The sequence below is a fragment of the Serinus canaria genome, chromosome 7 (assembly GCF_022539315.1).
Source record: "Serinus canaria isolate serCan28SL12 chromosome 7, serCan2020, whole genome shotgun sequence".
Lineage (NCBI taxonomy): Eukaryota > Metazoa > Chordata > Aves > Passeriformes > Fringillidae > Serinus > Serinus canaria.
This window is the reverse complement of record NC_066321.1, coordinates 30,072,522-30,091,146: the sequence shown is the minus strand read 5'-3', so window position 1 is coordinate 30,091,146 and position 18,625 is coordinate 30,072,522. Positions and strand designations below refer to the sequence as shown.

Below are 18,625 nucleotides of genomic sequence, written 5' to 3'. Positions count from 1 at the left end.
AATTACTTCCAATTGCTAAAGAAAATGTGTAACTCCTGCCCTTTTTTTAACAACATCTTTATCGATAAAGTAAATAGCCGGAAAGTTGCTGTAGAAAAAAAAGTAAGTACACCACTGTAGGCTTGTCTTTTGATATTTTTAATTTTTTTTTCCAGCTCACTGGCTGCCACTGCAACCAAAATGAAAATCAAGTTTTAAATGGGGTCTTCCATTAAATCTGAGCTGGTTTGGGCTGGCAGACACACAGCAGACTTCAGAATTCATCCTTTTACCACGATAGAGAAATAAGTGCTCAGAGCAGCAGATGTACCTCCTTCACTCTAATTCCAGAGCTGATAATATACAAGATTATCCCATACTACACAGTATCCCTAAAACACAGCATTCCTCCACATTTCCAAGACATGCAAGTTATCTATACCTTTTTCTGCAAAAGCATAGTTAGTCCATGTGATTTGCCTACTCATCTACTTCTAGTTCAGCTTCTATTCTAGCTCGACCTACACAGCTTCCACGTTCAGACACTTGCTCTGTAACAGAGCACCTTCTCCTACAACAGCAGCAAGCCTTTCCCCACCACCTCACAGGCCTCTCAGCTACTAAAAAATAACCCATCAGTGAATAGCAGAGAAAACAGTCAAAAATTCACACCTATAATGAAATTGCAATTTTTCAGGATGTCCCACTTACACATAGAAAAGTATCCTGGTAAGCAAAATGAAATAAACACAACAGTGGAAACTTGTAAAAGCATACATAAACTGAGCTCTTGAGTTGATGTGGAACTCCCCTGAGCTGGCAGTTAAGGACTTTGTTCAGTTATTGTGACCAAAAAAAAAAAAAAAAACTCCCAAAAAACCAAATAAAAAACCACAAGACCAGAGAAGGCAGGAATTATCCCATCAATTTACACTTGCTGTCACAGTACTTACTGTGGGACAAACTTTTACAATGCAAAAACAAGCACAACCACTTACAATCCATTACAGCAGAAACTACCTAATTTCTCTTAATCTAAGAATGTGGCCTCACCAGTCCTTGGCATCAAGGATTCTGGATTTATATGTAAAGTTACCACCTGTATTATGGATGATGGGTATTTGTGAAACTGTTCTCCATTTCAGCTGTTACTTGAACCTTCCTTGCAAGCCACTTGCATCAGCAACACGTACAGTCTTAGTGGGGATTAGGCTTTAGAACTAGGCCTGCCCAGTTCTTCATGAAAATCTTCCTTCTACACATTTCCAATCCACATTGAAGTATCTGAAGGCATCTTCTTACAAAGTCGATTTTCATCCCAGACAATGCTGCAGGAAGCAGGAATTGTATCTCAGACGTAAAAGCATCACTCCCCGGCTACGACGAGATACTCAGCACAGCAGACTACTCATTTCCTTCACCTGGGGAGCAGCAGTAGCCATGTCAGGGGCAGCCAGTGTTGAACCTTCTGCTCAGTATTTATTGATGCCAAAGATTCGAACCCCGTGCAACTGTGGCAGCTTGGGGATAAGCACGGTCAGGAGAGAGGCTGTGTTGAGGATAAAGTGTGTGGGATCATACTTTGTATAGAAACTCGTCAGGAAGTACCTGCAGGAGAAAAGGGAGCAAGCTCAGCTGATGGCAGCGTTGTCTAAAACTCATACAAAGCATAGTTGAAAGAAGTGCTTTAGTGATTAATAAGATTTTACTGGTTAACATCTGTATCTGTATAAATATCTCACCTGAGGTTCTAGAGTATCTACAGCAAAATTATGGTCTAAGTCTCTTCTTCCCACACCTCTCAAGGTGCTAAAAAGCAACTCTTAGTTTACTGTTTTCTTCCAGCACTTGTCCCCACCTTAAAGAGTTATATTTATTTTCTCAGTTTCTGTCCTTTATGAGCACACTTTCTAAACATCAGACAGGATCTTCCCTCCCCTCTCACTCTGCCATATAAGTGGACATGTAAATTTTCTTCAGGGACAAACAGAAAGACTTTTAGAGTCGGATATTAAATATGCATCTGATTTTTCTTAGTTACACAACCACACTTTTGTCAATGGAGACAGCTGTATAGAATTCCTATGCCATTTGCATAGTGTAAACAGAACCTGACACCAGATCCCATTCACTGAGGACTGACACATTTCCAGCTCACAAGTCACAAAACAGTTAACAAATGCTGTCACAAAAGCAATTAGTTTAGATTTTCAATATTTATGACTTCACAATCTCTTACAGAAATTCAAGAGTTAACAGAAAGCTTTCCTCACAACATTTCTAATCATTAAAACCTGCCCCATTAATAACTGTTTCCAAACTTTGACTTCAGTATGTGGAGTGTCAAAAGCAAAAGAAAGATTGTTGATTACATAGACTGTAAATAAATACTCCCTACAGCTGTGATGTAGAAATAAACAAACAAACAAGAAAAAAAGACAGAAAATGCTTTTAGACTGTAAATTGCAACCCATCATGTTGCAGCTTTTGAAATCATGGCTTTATGTGTCACTTGATCTATAACACAGTTTGGAACTCACAGAATTATAGGAGAGATTGTGAAGAACTTCCTTGAAGATGTGAATTGCACTCCATAATCCAGTTGCTCCCAGTGTGTTAGTAGCCTAGCTTTGCCCTGATCAGGGGTTTCAAAAGGAGTTCCCTTTACTGCATGCAAAAACACATACATTCCCTGGGGAAAATAAAAAGTGAATACAGAGGCACTTTTAGTAATATTTTTATATAACTGTTACATTGTTCAATTCATTATAAAATTTAAAAAAATAATTAAAAAAAAAAAAGAGTGAGTGAATTCTCACCCAGAAGAGCTGCTAGCCTGTAATGACAAATTATTGAAGGAAGAGACAAGAAGTGATTTGCCTGAGCTTGTGCAGAGTCAGAATTGAAGCCCAAGTCTGTGTGGCATCCAGTCTACTCCCTTGCCTTGTACACCAGTAGGCAAAAGTTCCTTGAATTCAACAGAATTTTACTAAGCACTGTAACAAGTGTGGGGCAGCTGATTTGTATCACCACTTTCCTAGCACAGCGTTAACAGAGTGATGAGTGGCAGAGTGTGCATAAAGCAAAAATCCACCTACAAACACTGACAATATCACACCAGCGCCTGAAAGCTTTCTCACCCCATTACCAGCTTCAAATCCTTAGAAACTGACTAAGGATTCTGCTGAATACCATCTGCCCACCTCTTTGCTGCTTCTCCTTAACATGCTGGACTTTCCTTGGGACTGTTCCTGTTTGATGGGAACGTGCCATGTATGGTTTGATCTGAAAGACCAGTTTGGACCTCTTGGTTTAAAAAAGGAGAGTACACCCTTTTCCAGTTAAAAAAACACTTGTTTTCTATCAAAGAGAGCACACCAACTTCAGGGAAGAGTCTCTATGAGACAATATCAAAGATTTCCTTCTCTTTCTATGCACATACAATAATTTTCATAAGAAAGCTTTATATAGAAAAAAAATCACATTCCTTCCAAATTCTTATAATGGAGGCGAAATCTCAACAAATCACTTCATGTCTCCTTCCATCTTTTTTTGGAACAGCCTACAGACTAGAGCCATGTGAACCTAGGACAATTGATTTGTTTAATTAATTTTTTGATTCATGATGTTTGCAGTGTCTATTTTGACAGCCCTAAAACCACTTTTAGGACAGATCCAAATGCTTATTCCATATTTTATTTCCCAGTGATACTTGCAGAAAGAACCATCAAAAATGCTTTCAAGGTTAGCTAAGAGTTTTCCATTAGTGGAAATCCAAGTTTGGTTTTTTTTTTGTCAAACCATTTGAGGATTTGTTTCCAAAAGAAGTGCCATTTAAATTCTGAAATATCCAACAGTGCAATTTATACTCATCTTCTAGTGCTCCACTACAAAACTACTTGCCAGTGCATGCTCTCATCCCTGTTGTCATTACAGCTACTTGCAATGAGTTCAGTAAGGCATGTGGGAAATATTTAGTAATACTTGTCTCTGCCAACATCTTCTGAAGTCAGACATGTCTGATGCTGTCAAAGATAACACACAAAATGCTCTAATGACAGTTACAATTCCACCAGTAGTTTTAAACCTATCTACAAAACAAAAGCTCAAATAAAAATTAAAACTTTACATTCAAGAGGATATTACCCATCCTCAGTGAACTATCATTTTCCTCAATAAGGAAGGAGCTATCTTTTTGTCTTCTTTGCTGGCAATGTTAGAAAGCTGAGCTAGCAAACCTCAAGTATGATCTAAATTGCTGGGTTATGGTCCTCTCTCCTCTAAGCATGGCAGGACCAATATAGATGGCTGCACTACTTTAAGTGGTTACAGGAAAATGATAGCATCCTGGGGAGAGGAGCTGAGAGCAGCTCACAAAATCTTTTGAATACAAAAGTCATCATGCAAGTCACAACCCTTTGAATAATAAATGGTTTTCAGGGCTGGGGTCAAAGAAGTTCAGTTTTTCCCCCTGCTTTCAAGCAAGATTTCTCTCATGTCCTGTATGGTGACAAGATTGCATGCTGAAGTCATTCTGAGTTATGCAGCTTGGTCAGAAAGCAAAACTGGAAGAAATAGAATAGTAGCATTTCTCTTAAAGAAAATAGGTAGGCTACTAAAATTAAACACTTTGGGATACCAACAGATTTATGTGGAAAAATTAGTAGATAGTGTCCAAGAATTAAAAATGTGGGAGTTTATGGATTCAGCACATCTAATAACATACAGAACACTGTGAAAGTTGGTTGGCATGATTTTATGTCTGCAACCTTCCAGCCTAATTAAATGCTGTTTAAAAGAAAACATAAAGAATATTTCATGTCTTTCATGCTTAAACTGAAAGTGGTTGTGTATCACCCCTCCTCCCCAAAACAGCCAGTCCTTTGTGGGCAGGCCAAGGAGAGGTGGTGTTTTGGATAGCAGGATTTCATTGTTCATACAGACTGGCTACTTTTCCCTTGCTACTGAAAATACGTACTTATGAACAACCTCTGTTCAAACTCTGCTCCAAGAGGGGGTACTCACCAGGTTGTGAATGACATTTGTTAAAGTCCAGGCGACAGGGACACTAAAGAAGGGAATGCTGAGCAGGACAATGTGCAGCATGCCGACTCCCAGCGCATATGTCAGCCACATTCCACGGCTGCTCATCACCCGAGTGTTTGGATTTACCTCGCTGTGGGCAACTCCTACGTTCATTTTTACCCTATAAAACAGATCTGTTTGAAGACTGAGGCTACTGTTACAAAGGAGTACTTAACATATGCCATTTACAAATGTGGGAAAAAGCTACTTTAAAGAAGCAGGTCTGGAGAGAGCACAGATGTACCTCAAGATCTTCAAGCTATGGTTTACAGAGAAATCAGCAAAAGGGACAGTTGGGAACCATTTGTTTAAAACGAGTCCAAACAAATAAAATTCACAAGCCTCCTACAGAAGGGACATTAAAAAAAAAAATAGTAAGCTGTGATGTCAGAAGCTACAGTTGCAAAACTGTAAGAAACCAAGCTAGTAACTTTTATCCTCTGAATTAAGTTTCTTCATCCATTTCAATATCCAGAGCTCTTTTCCACTTCCCACATCAGACAATCTTCCTCCTCTCTCTTGTTCATATAATAAAGAAGAAATCTGCATATACCAACTGCCCAGCCACCTACTTCTAGAAAGAGTAATGAAGAAGTAATCTATGCCCTTTTCTTGAGGCAAAGTGAAGATTCCCTCCCCTCCCCTCCCCATCTATTAGCTTCCAGACAGACATTTCCATTTTCTAAATCCAGCTGAAATTAGAGAACAGGTTCAAAAGTTTTCCAAGCAACAGACATGTGCAGAGATACACAGGATAATTTCATATGCTGATACATCCAGGAAATTGACAGAACTTAGCTACAATGCCACTCTCATCCTATTGCAGTAAAATTTTGTAATTATAATTTTTTTAAAACCCCTAAACTACTGCTTACTTAAAACTCACGTGATCTCTGGTACTATGGATATTCATTTATGGAAGCGGGATGAAGTGTTTTTTCTTAACAATCATCTGAATCAGAATACAAAAGCACTGCTTAACCAGCAAAAGCAAGCTTGCTTTCGGTAGGAAGTTTGTTTCTGACAATTACTTAGTGAGGTATGGAGTATAAACTAAATATAAAATACCCGAGTATTCTGCAATATGAACAGCAGTAGACCAAAAACAGCTACTCTGAACCTGAACCCGAACCGGGGCACTGCGGACCTTACCCAGTACCTGTCGCAGAGCATTCCAAGCCTGCACTTGCCGGGCACACATTACCTGGGATGGGCGACGCCAGGCTGTTCCTCTCTCCCCGGGATGCAGCACCCGCCGAGCCAGCACCTAGACAGACATCTTGACGTGACCCATCGTCCCTTCCCATTCCACGCCACGACTCCAGCCCGATCCGAGCGGCGGCTCGCTGCACCGCCGCCTTTCCTCTGCCATCCCTCCCCTGCCGGCCGCGCTCCGGCGCCGCCGCTACCCAGGCCGGCCGTGCCCGTGGCCTTCTCCCCGGTCCCGGCGCGCAGGCGGCCCCGGCCGCCCGTCCCTCCGCCCCCCGCCGCGGCCCCACCTTTCCGCAGCCCCGCGGCCGCCGCGGAGCCGGAGAGGAGCGTGGGGCGCCGGCCGCAGGTAGAGCCCGCGGTGCCCGTGGGCAGGGCCGGTCGGGAGGGGAGCGGAGGGGCCGGACCGGGCCCGTACCGCCCACGGGCGCGGGGCGGGCGCGCAGGTAGCGCAGCCGCGGGGCGGGAACGGGAGCGGGAGCGGGAGGGAAGCACCGCCGCCTCGCTGAGGCCGCGCCGGGGCCGAGGCCGGTGCGCCGCTTCCCGCGGGCGGCTGGGCCGGGGCGGCTCTGGGCAGAGGCCGGGCAGGCCCGGGGGAGCAGCGGGTGCCTTGCCTCTCGCAGCGAGAACCAGGAACTGCGGACGGCTCTGTGGTTTGGGGTAAACTCGAGGGCCCGCAGGGTTTATCCACAGCTTTTCGCCCGTTTTTTTTTTTTTTTTTGTCTCGTAAACCGAATAAATGCCTCAGTGCGTGCTGAGGGAGGGCCCCTGAGGAAGGCGGTGCTCGGAGTGGGGGGGTGGGGTTCTTGGTGTGGCTCCAGACATCTGTGGGGCCAGAACCGTGAAATATAGGGAGATTTTATTCCCGGTTTAGCTGAGGATGTGTAGAACCGCAGTTGTTGGCATGTCGGACATGTCTGTAGAAGGATCCGAGGGTTAGATCAGTGATGGGACTCCCACGCAGAAAATGCTGCCCTTTCCCATAGAGCACGGCTGTAACGCCTCTGGTCCGTGAAAAGTTGCAGTAGTAAGGTGGCTTGAGCTGAGATACTTGTCTCTTATATAAAAGGCATCGTAGGTTAGGTTCCTTTCCATGGGTAAGACGTCCCAGAGGTCCCTTTGTGCCTCCCAAGAGGTGTTCCCGAGATGTGACCTCAGTTGGGGTCCAGAGCAGGGGATGGCGCACAGCCGGGAGCTGATCCCTTTCCCAAACTGCCTGCATCAGTCCCACCTCATAGAAAACTTGCCTTTGAGGTCTCCAGCGTTTTTGTTATAAGATGCTCCCATATCTTAGTGACTTTTGATGGAGAGGCATCCAGCTCCCATCTGATTTACTCCCATGAGTAAATCGTGAAGGACTTGATACAGGAGTCCTGTACAGTGCATGAATGCCTCCAAACCTGCCTCTCTGAACACGTGTACGTGATACTAACATCGGCCTGTCTTCAGCAGCACACGTTCTCCTGCTCCTCTTGTTTTCCAGTTGGTGGAATAACGTTTCATCGGATCCTTTTACCACATTTGAAAGGCAAACTCCCTTTGCAATGTAAATAACAATAATAACGAGAAACCCCCTTTGTAGCTGTTCCTAGAAAAGTTTCAGTGCTGCTTGTACTTCATAACACTGTACTTCCTCCCCTTGCCCCCCCCCAAAGCCAAGTAACCACATTTTTACTTAGTCTTTTATGTTTAAAGGCAGCTGTCTTTAGAAGGATGTTTAGGCACAGAAATGTCCTGTAATTGTTGTATCAGCTGCATACACCCTGCAGGGCAGTGCTGCTTAGGGGTGTTGGCTGCAATCCCTCACCAGGACCTGGCTGTGTCTGGAGGAAATCTGTGTTCGTTCTGTTCCTCCATGTGTGCTCATATCCTTGGGACAGGTGCTGAGTGTGCAGTCTGTGTTCCTCAGCAGATACCTTGGACTGAATCAATGGGAAAGCCAGGACTGCCAGGAGTGTTTGTTTTTCAGTGTAAATAGCATTATATAATATAAACTATTATAGAGAAGAAACCTGTCTGAACCATTCCCCTGCCTCTCTCATATGCATATAAAACTGTGGTTGAATTCTTTTGTGGCAAGCTACAAGGATCAGCAAAATAGTTTTCCTGGGGCTTGGCTGTTTGTGTCAATGTAAGTACTTAAATGGAAACGCATGCTAAAATTCACAGATCAGTGTACAGTCTGATGGGGAGTGTCAGAGTGTCACATGGGAGAGTGTCTCTATAATATAGCAAGAATTTTACAACCCTTTGTATTTCCAATAATTAAAAAAATAAATCTCCACTGGTTCATAAGGCATCTTCATTTTCAAGTGAGAGAGTGACGTAGGAATGTGTGACTGAGGGCACACAGTACATCAGATCAGAGAGGCAAGACTGTAATAGAGAACTTTTTTGGGTTTGGTTTTCATTTTTTGCCAGTAGATCCCATTGCTATTGAACATGGCTTTTCCTCACCACCAGTGTGTTGCCTCCCCATTTCTCTCCCAACACCTATTGACTGCTGAGGAAGCTGGTTCCTACTGTAACTTGAAAATTTCACTTTGCAGCCATAATGTTGTGTTTTTCTACATTTCAAAGTTCCTGTGAAACAATTTCTTAGAATTGTGTAGTTGTAGTGTTCCTTTTACGTTCTTTTTCTGTTATTTTTCTGTGCAGCTGAATCTTTCCACCATGAAACAGCTGCCTGGAGAGACAATTCGACTTCTTTCAAGTTCTCAGGTGATTACTTCAGTTGTCAGTGTGGTGAAGGAGCTGATAGAAAATTCCTTGGATGCCAGTGCTACAGGCATTGATATTAAACTGGTAAGTCATTCTCTCAGAAATAACTGGATATAAAATAAGATGCCAATAAAATTGTTCCATTGCAAATGTGATTTTTTAGGCTATTGTAATTTGGGGAATGGCAATGATTATTATATATTTATATGTATACATTTTTACCTCAAGTAGAAAGGGTACAAAATTAGTTTCCATTTGAGTTTTTGAGGCCCTGAAACAGTAAGGCATATTTGTGCTTCTGAGTGTATCGTGGGGAAAAAAACTGTCAGCTTTCTTAATTTCCCTTTTCCTACTTAAAATTTATGTTGTCTGACTAATAGCCTCTTTTAAAATATGTTTGACTTAGGTTTACTGTTAGGCTGACATATTAATTCTCATTAGAAAGTATTGTAAGAAAGGTGAAAATGGAGACAGTGGAAGAGGTTGATGGCCATTCAAAGTAAAAGATGTTTTTGTAATACAAATCAGCACCCTGTCTCTAATTAACATGGTGAACTCCGGCTACTTCTAACTCTTTATTTTTATAAGCTGTTCAAAAAAGTTGACATGTCATTCAGGGATAGTTTTTGACAATAGAAATTACTACTTTTAATAAAGAATTTGAGCCTTTTTTATCCAACAGATTGGGTGAAGTGGGTAACTGGTCAGCTCCTCTTGCTGTCCTATTTCTGCTTTTGCAGTGTTTTTTCAGCAGCTGTCTAGTAGCAGTATCTCCTGCTTAGTAAGAAAGAAGTATTGCTATATCCTGTATAAATGTATGTATTCAGAATAGTGTCCAATTTCCTTTCTGCAGATAACAGTGAGTGCATAGGATACTCTTGAATTAAGTGTTAGACCAGTCCTCTTAACTAGGAGTGCAATTCATTTTCTCCTTATTTCTCTGTCCACGTCTGCTATATTTTCTGAATGAATCTAGAGTTGTTCCATGTGGGAATGCTTTCCTGTAGATGCCAAGGCACATGTTTGTTACTACTTTGAGTGAACTGAAGATGTTCTGTCTTTGCCATGTCTCTCCTAATCTCTGTCTTCTCAATATTTAGACTGCAGAGTATCTTACTTCTTGAGTAACTCCAAAGTGAGTGGTGTGTACACAGTTGTGTGGGTGAAGGGTATTGGGATCAGATCCTGGGAGCTGATCAGTAGCTGCAAGAAGTGAACAGAAAGGTTTTGGAGTGTTCCAGAATTGTTGGAACAAGCCTTGCAGAGGAGAGAGCCCTCTAACTAGTGTGGGTTTCACAGCACAGTAACAAGCTTTGTCCCAAATCAACGAAAAAGAGCATTTTTAACCATTTTCAATGCATTAGTCATCTACACTACTCTGACATTTTTGTGTCAGTCCAGCCCAATCCAAAACGCTGTAGTTCCAGACAAACAAACATGGCTTTACTCAAGTTGTCAGCAGTTAAAAGAAATTTGATGATTGTTCTTCTGTGGGTAATAGGGGAGAAGAGAAAACCTGTACTCTGTACAACACTAGAAAGTAATACTGTGAAACAATGGATTTTTTTTCTGGTATTCTGGTAGTTTTTAATGGGAAATTAAAATAACTCTGACCCTGTAATAGAGGTCAATGACCACATGAATTCTGGATTCATTCAAAAGCGTAACAGAGAAGAGAAACTCTGAAATTCCCTTTTACAGCTTGATGGGTTTTGCCTGAAACTGCAGCATTTGCATTGTTTTAATCTTTTTCAGATGGAATAGGAGGGCATAGTTTATCCAATTTGCCTGAACAAAGATATCAACTCCTTTCTGACAGACAGACAGAAATTACCCTGAAGATGGAATGGGTCTCAGATAAGAGTCATGGCAGTGCTGAACTGTAGTGGGAAGCTTTGGCTGGTGTTTGTCTTGACTGGCCATAGGTGATGTTATTTGGCATCTTTGCACTGTGTACCAAAGCTGAATCATACTGATTGGCATCAGTGACCTGGCAGAGCAACTGAAACATTTCATGGGTTCATAACCTTGTTAAGATTCAGCTCATGAAGGAAGGTGTTACAAAATACAAAGTTTAAGCATATTTACATAGTATTTACATAAAACATGCACAAGTAAAAATTAATAAGATTAAAAGAGAAAGAGAGAATCATTTATGTAACATTTGGATTCAAGATAAATCTCACCTTTCTTAAACAAGTAACTAGTTAGAAAGTAAAAATTAGAATGGAAAATAGGAGCTCATTGTAAAATTCTCAAACCTTTCATTGGCACATAGAGCAGCAGGGTAGAGGGTTTCCTGTCTCTATTTCCTCATGTTTTATTTGTGCTCAGTTGAGGTGTATTGCTTAGTTCTGTTTTGCTGCCCAGTAGGAAGTTGACTCAAACATGAGCAAAAGCATTGTTTTTCACCTGAAGACAGCTTTTGCACCATTCATTAAAACAGAAAGTGAAATATACCCATATTTCTGTTGGTTTTTGTGGATTGTGGTTCTGAGCCTACCTCAGAGGCTTTTGATGCTTCCTAAATCAGAATATGTTTGAATGCAGGTGGTTTCTTTAGATACCTTTCTTTTGGTTTTGATTGCATCAATTTTTTTACTTCAAGAAATAACCTTGTGAGTATGTTATAATTTTTCATAACTGTTTTCAGCATAGGCCCAGGTAGGACAGCAAAGTTTGTCCTGTTTAATCAACCTGCTTTCAGTGATCAACCATCACATGCTCTGTCCAGCATCAGTGATGGCAGCCACTATTTTAAGATTACAATTTCTAAGCAAAACTAGTTGTAAGGTCACCTAGATGTGTTACACACTACAGCCAGCACAGTTTTTGTGTGTTGCATCATTATCTTTTCAAAGAGCCAGTGTTGCTTCTATGGAGGAAGCTTAGTTAGTGATCCTGCAGCTCTGATTACTTTCTCCTTCTGGCTTGTGGTTCCTCTGGGGGCTGCTCACTTATGCAGACTATAGTGTAGCTGGAAGGAAGAATTTTTTGCTGCACTTGTTTGAGATGTTACAGAACCTAAATTTCATCTTTTATTTAGCTGTTGTAAATATCTGGGTTTCAGAATTTTACCCTATTTATGCTGGTATGGCTTACTGGAATGACATATTTAAACTGGAATTCAGTAAAAGTAAAGGTAAATCACAAAGATTGAACTTTGCTTCCTTGAAGGCTGTTTTAAAAGAGCCTCTGGGAACCTTTACTTCCTTTTGTAAAATACTGTATCTCTTGACAAGCTTTTTTGTTACCCTTACAATTCATGCCTTGCCTCACATTAGAATTTCATCTTCTGTGTATTGAACGTGGAAAGCAGAACTTAAGAAAACGTAGTGGAATCGCATCAATCAAAATTGAAACTGAAAATGGTGTGAAGTGAGGGTCTACTGAATTCAGTGGATGCAGAGCTGCATTCAAGTGATTTCAAAAAAATCGGTACCGAGTAGGTAAGAGAGATGAAAAGAAACAAAAAAATCTTCAGCTTTCCAGTTATAGATCTCCTTTTGAGCTTAGGTTTTGCCATTTCCAAGTCACAGGAGATGAATTATGTTATTTCATTAGAGAAACCGTCACTGTTATCCTAACATGGTGTATTTTTCCTTTTCTTTTTTTTTCCTTAAGCAGAAGCATTTAATGGTTGCTCAGTTCCTCCCAACAAGCAAAGCTTCCACTTCTATATGGCTAGTTAGAAGCTGTAACCTTGAAAACAGTTGTTTTACTGCTCCTTTGTGTTTTGTTCTTTTTTTAGGAGAATTACGGGTTTAGCAAAATAGAAGTAAGAGATAATGGCAGTGGGATCAAGGTTGATGATGTCCAAGTTATGGCAATCAAACACTACACCTCAAAAATCAGCTCTTCTGAGGACCTGGAAAGGCTGACAACATACGGCTTCCGTGGGGAAGCTTTGGGATCGATTTGCAGCATATCAGAAGTGAGCACTTGCAATAAATGTGGAGCCTTTGCCTTAGGATTTTTGTTGCCTATATGTGTTCATGAAAATTTTATTCTGTGCAAAGAATTTAAATGTTCCAGTGACTTGCCAGGGATATGCTTGTGTATGCTGCTTTTCTCCCCAACCCCAGAATCCATGTCATACAAATTTCTTGTTTGTGTCAGTCCTGCCTTTCTGTCACACAGGTAGCAGCAGTGCTCTGTTTATTTTGCTTAGTCAGAACAGGTAACAGACAGATTGTGTTGTATTTTCTTTCCTTTTGTGGCAGGGAGTATCATGTCAAAGAGTATGCTGGCTTTGCTACTTGAATTAGGGTTGATCAAGAAAGGAGCAGAAGGTGATGGCCAGGAGGAGTAATTTCAGGGAGCTGATGGCTCACATAGCCACCATTCCAGTAATGATTTCTGCCTTGTTATCTAGGTGATCAGCAGTCATAGGTTCTTGCTGGGCTCCTTGTTGCTCTTTGACATGTGTGTGACTGCAATTGCACAAACTTTGTCCCTATGAGTAAACAGGAACCTGCTACCTGACCTATCTGAGTCTGAGCCATGTGTTTGTATTAAAAGGATTGGCAGTGTACTGACATTTGCTACTTAACTTATTGGCTAAAAGTAAATATGTTTGTTCAAAACCATCTGAAAAGTGTTCAGGCTGCTGAATGCACAGCGTCTGCCAGACCTCTTGTGCTCTCCCTTTCTGAATTCATGCTGCACCAAGGCCAAGTTTTAGGTGCAAGTCTGCCGAGGATTAGATCATGCAGGAAGGTACCAATGCCAGTGTCTGGTTGGAACCATCAGCTGTTGAGCTCAGGAGAGGTGGTGGTACAGCTTCACTCCTTGGTCCCTTGGGCTGCATACACATTGCACTAAGCAGGAGTGAGTTGTGTATTGGGATGGAGATTTCCAAAGATGCTTTTGAAAATGTTGGTGTTTTCATGGATGATGACAGACCTCAATCATTGGTTCCTTCTAATGAGCTCTCAGAGCAGAATGCCATCTGTTCAGGGCTTCTAATCAGCTCTATGGTACGTTTCATAAGAGATGGGAGGTGTCATGAGTGTATGAAGTGTTTTAATAAGTATTACTCCTTGTATCAGTAATTATGTTAATTAACACTCCTGGCATTAATTGTGTTCTGCCTACCCAAACAGCCCCCTGAAATTTCAGTTTGAAGGTACTTTGCTATTGGCCCTTAAGTAGGTCTGCAATACTGTAATTCCCAGTTAATCAATTGTTGTTTTTGTCTCCAGGGGCATGACTGAGTGCTGAATGATTCGTGGGAGACACTAAAATAAACCAAAATATCCTGAAACTCAGTGTGTGTGTGTTAAACTGTGTCTTCCAGGTGGTTAAAGGGCAGTGGTTCTGTTACTCACAACGTTGGTAACTGAACTCTGATTTATGACTGCTCTTGCTAAAGCAATCTGTGAATTACCTTAACAGCTTACAAAACTTGCTGTGACTGATTGCCAGATATGTTTAGATGTGGAAAGAAAATACATTGTTTGTTTGAGAGTAGTCTTTAAGTTTGTGGAATCTCACTTGAATTTAAGTTGTCATAGTGTGTTTGTCTCACAGAGGGTAAAAATGCAGAACTGTCAATTGATAAAGTTTATTTAATCTGTGCTAGAATAGAAGATAGAGCAGCGTATGTTGTAGGTAGCAGGAATTGCTGTGCTTTGTGAATCAACATGATAGAAATGCTTTTAGTTAAATGGTAGTAAACATGCAGAATAAGGCTGAATGTTTCTGTGCCTGAACAGGTAAGAAGTACCTGTTCAAGAAAAATTTTATAAACTAATTGAATATAATTATGGTGACTAAAGTAACAGATTGGTGTGGTGAGTGTGGTAGCAAAGCTTATCTAAGCTCATTCTGAACTTTGTCTATCCCTGATTAATGTAAGGGTTTTTTACATCACTCTCTTCAGGTTTTGGTCACCACAAAGACAGCTGCTGATGATTTCAGCATGCAGTATGCTTTGGATAGCAATGGACGTGTAACCTTTAAAAAGCCTTCCCATCTTGGGCAAGGTAGGCTATCACTGTTCTGGTGTTGCAAGGTGACAGGTGTATTTTGTGTTTCTCTGAGGCTCTGTCTGATGTTGAAATACCTGTTGGGTACTTAAAGGCTGAGTATGAAATCTTTGCAGCTGTAAACGCTTCATGCCTTGTGTCTGTCAGCTGAGAATGTGTTGTCATAGCGTAAGAAATGATACGTCTTGGAAGTTGTTCTAGATTGTAATTATAAACTAGTTTCTCCTTCTCTGACTCACTTCTTCAAGCTGACAGTGGAAATAAAACCTGTAAAAATTAAATGCTCCAAGTCTGTGTAAGTATATGTATGAAAGATTTTTTCAGGACTGAAGTAGTGTATCTGTATGTAGCAAAATCCTTGCTTAAAGGAGGGAGTTGCCCTGCTGCCATACATAGGAATTGCTGGAAGCAGCATGGCTGTAGGACCAGGCAAAGCCACAGTTCTTTCTAACCTGCAGGAAGGGTGTGTACCTAAATTTTACTAAGGATTAGTAAAAATTAAGATTTAGCCTGTGTAAAGCCTCTGTATAAGATTTAGCCTGTAGCCAGAATGCCTGCAGGTTGCAATGCCTTGTCTTTCATTGAAATTGTTGAGTTCTCTGACATATCTAATGCTTTGCAATGTCCTTATGGGCTAGGAATTCAAGTGGTTGTGCTGGTAGATGAGTATTCCTCCTTCTCCTACTGTGTACTGTACCTTGAGCAGAGATATTTGGCACTTCAGGTACTACCCTAAAGCAAATACTTGTGAAGGCCCTTAGTGAAGCACAGTGTTCCTTTGCCTCCAGATATGTGTGATTAGATTCTAGTCTTTAAATTAATCATTTTGCTGATGAAAGCTAACTTATGCATTGAGACAGCTTTCTTTAGTGCTGGTTCTTGCTGTTGTTAGTGTGTATGAAAGAAAGATGAATGCTGCAGTCATAACTCTAAATGAAGGAGAAGCATCAAAAATCTTGATGCCTTTTTGGGGGGAATGGCTGCTAATTTCGTATATTTCTTCTCATGCTAATAACCTGATTTAGTGCAGCAACATGCAAATGTGTCTGTTTATGTAAAAATACTTACCTCAATATCCAGTCAGTGATTTGCTTTCAGTGTAATTTCTACTTTATTTTCTTTCAGGTACTACAGTAACAGTCCTAAATTTGTTTAAGAATCTTCCTGTAAGAAAGCAGTTTTACTCAACAAATAGAAAGTGTAAGGAAGAACTGAAAAAAGTCCAAGATCTACTGACAGCATATGGTATCATAAAACCAGACCTGAGGATAACATTAACACATAATAAGGTAATAATGTGTTTTTTTCTGTCAGCTGTTTTAAAGATCAGTTTCTGATGAATCCGTGCAGTTCATGTAATACACAAAATCTTTCATTCCTAAAATTTTTCTTTCATTATAGCTTTGTTTTGGACTTCCACTTACTTTCTCCTTTCATAGGTGTATATTTATAATGGCTACAAATTTTGATGTTAAGCTCCTAAAACTCAGTGTCAGGTATTTTTGGTTGCTTGCAGGAGATGCCTGGCTAGATATATGAAGTATAAAAATTATTTTACATGCTAGTGGTTAGTAAAGATGCTAGTGATGTTTTTCAAACCAAGAAGTGAGACCTTACTAGACCACAGGGCCTGATAAAATGTTAACCAAAGCCACCCGAAAAACTTGTAAAACTTACTATTTTATGCAGTCTACCTGGATAGAAGCTATAGTTCACACAGGCAGCTTGCTCTATTCTGAGTGATAAGAGCTCAGTACATAACAATGATTTTATTTACAAAGGCTGGAAAGTTCAAAACAGCTTGTGCCATTGGTGTGAGAGCAGTAACATGTTATAACAACAACATTTAGTTGAGCTAGTTGCTCTTGGTTAAACCTGGGAGGATGAATGCAGGGCTTACTTGGAGGTTACTTTGACTTTGCTGCATGCTGAATGGTAATTCTGCATTACAGCTACGGAAATGACATGTTGGGCAGTTCCCCTTACCCTGACCCAAATTTAACAGAACAGATTTCATTGGCTGTACCCTGGCTTTTTACACCTCTGAGGGGGAGGCTGTGCTGATGAACTTCCAAGCCACAAAGTAGAGAGTGACATCTCGTGGCCAGATCCCTCAGTAATTCTGTTTCTGTTCTAAAATAATGCTGTTTGTTGATATTTGTCATGCTCACTGAGACTTGATCAGTTACCCCATCAATCAAACAGTCACACTTCAGTTCCTTTGCAGTGGGAGTAGGAAAAGGCAATGTACTTTTCTGAAATGACAACAGATTTCCCATCCTCCTCTGGACTTGTTTAATGTGCTTTTATTGTATTTTTGTAAGTATTTTTAAATATCACTGTGTAGATACTATAAAAAGTTAAAGCTGGCTACAGAATTAGTATTTCAAGGCTGAGAAAGAGTAGCTACTTGCAGTCTTACTTCACTGAGATCACTGAGAATTTGAAACCAGACATCTTGGGGGGTATCTGCCTCCAAGATTGTATTGAGCTCCTCGACATATCTACCAGTGGTTCACAATACTGATGCTGGTCAATAAAACTAATTTTGTCTTCTTGGTGGTTTGTTTTTGCCCTCTTCAACAAGTCACAAATGCTATTTTCTTTATGGTATTTTGATTTCATCCCTTTGATCAGACTATTGAATATCTTGGAGTGGTTTTTTTTCTCTGCTTATTTTAGTACAATGGCAGTAAGGTCCAAGAAGGTGATTACATGTACTTTTCCCAACACTTCCTGCAAAAATGGTGTGAAGGGTGGCATGATAGTTGCCATTGCACACTGGGGTTTTTTTGAACCTCACTTATTAGCTTCAGAGGTACATTCTTCGATACCCAATTTTAGGGATTGTATGAATGGGTAAAAAGGTTTCATTCATTGTAATGATAAAGATGATGCTGGTTTTTTGTGCTTTTCATTTTGCACTGCCAGCCTTTTTTAATTTAATTTATTTTTTAAAAAGAGGAAAAGAAGTGAGAAAGTGCTCACACGTTTCATCACAAGAGGTCGCTCAGTAGCCATTGCTGAGACAGGAAAATTAAAGGCTTAAGTAGACAGAAAGTGTAGTCTGTGTGTGTGGAGAGGCTTTAAAATTGTTTGAAAGTTAAAAACTGAACTGAACTTTATAAAATATGTATTCAGATTCCTGTTTTTCTACTGCTGTTGGCATTCTGTGCAAAATAAAAAGTCACCTGTCATATCACACCTTTTAAAAGATTTGAAATTCTGAATTTCCAGTGTGTAGCAACTTGCAGTAGGTCAATGGTGCATTTGTTTTAAGAATAGCTTTTTTTGTATGTAGCTCATAGATAATGTGCTCATTTGAAAGACAAATTATATATGCAGTTATTCAGAGGACTTCTTAGGATCCCAAATTGTTGAGGCTGAACCAGTACTTTCTGTTGCAATGGAAAGAAGGTACACCTTGAGAGTACCATCAGGTTCCTGGGCTTAAAAGGGCAAGAAGATAGCAGAGATGAGCTATAACAGAAGGAGACAAGAAAAGATGGATTGAGAGACTAGAAAAGATAGTAAGTGAAAAAAGTGTAAATAAAAATGTATTCAAGGAAGTTTTCTAAATAAATTACAAAAATGATACTTTAAAAAAAAGCCATTCCAGAAAAAAAAAAACTAAAAACAAC

General features: G+C 40.5%; 2 protein-coding genes across 8 annotated transcripts in view; one reads left to right on the top strand and one right to left on the bottom strand.

Moving 5' to 3' along the window:
* Positions 1 to 122: 122 nt before the first annotated feature.
* Positions 123 to 6,989, bottom strand: ORMDL1 (ORMDL sphingolipid biosynthesis regulator 1). 2 transcript variants are annotated; one of them, XM_030240840.2, is made up of 5 exons: positions 6,888 to 6,989; positions 6,269 to 6,331; positions 5,005 to 5,185; positions 2,520 to 2,671; positions 123 to 1,587 (listed from the first exon to the last, which is right to left on the bottom strand). In XM_030240840.2, exons 3-5 carry the CDS (start codon positions 5,176 to 5,178, stop codon positions 1,452 to 1,454), a joined length of 462 nt encoding a protein of 153 aa, XP_030096700.1. In that variant the 5' UTR covers positions 5,179 to 5,185; positions 6,269 to 6,331; positions 6,888 to 6,989; the 3' UTR covers positions 123 to 1,451. The 2 variants fall into 2 exon arrangements, with proteins under 2 accessions (XP_030096700.1, XP_030096702.1); XM_030240842.2 differs by lacking the exon at positions 6,888 to 6,989 and adding an exon at positions 6,564 to 6,678.
* The window catches only part of PMS1 (PMS1 homolog 1, mismatch repair system component), a 44,006-nt gene continuing 31,946 nt past the window's right edge, over positions 6,566 to 18,625 (top strand). For 2 of the 6 annotated variants that reach the window (XM_030240827.2, XM_050976762.1), the window contains exons 1-5: positions 6,837 to 6,933; positions 8,932 to 9,078; positions 12,746 to 12,928; positions 14,879 to 14,981; positions 16,110 to 16,273. In XM_030240827.2, coding sequence (XP_030096687.2) covers positions 8,947 to 9,078; positions 12,746 to 12,928; positions 14,879 to 14,981; positions 16,110 to 16,273 — 582 coding nt within the window. In that variant the 5' untranslated portion in view covers positions 6,837 to 6,933; positions 8,932 to 8,946. Of the gene's footprint in view, positions 6,623 to 6,836; positions 6,934 to 7,048; positions 7,820 to 8,931; positions 9,079 to 12,745; positions 12,929 to 14,878; positions 14,982 to 16,109; positions 16,274 to 18,625 lie in introns of those variants that run through there. The other 4 variants (XM_050976760.1, XM_050976763.1, XM_050976759.1 and 1 more) reach the window with 4 other exon arrangements.

Bases quoted from the DNA above. Each gene is read 5' to 3' on its own strand.
- ORMDL1 (XM_030240840.2), bottom strand. From the start codon at position 5,178: ATGAACGTAGGAGTTGCCCACAGCGAGGTAAATCCAAACACTCGGGTG. The intron at 2,672-5,004 runs GTGAGTACCCCC...TATTTTCCCCAG, and splicing joins CAAATGTCATTCACAACCTG to GGAATGTATGTGTTTTTGCA. The intron at 1,588-2,519 runs GTGAGTTCCAAA...TTTCTCCTGCAG, and splicing joins ACAATCTCTCCTATAATTCT to GTACTTCCTGACGAGTTTCT.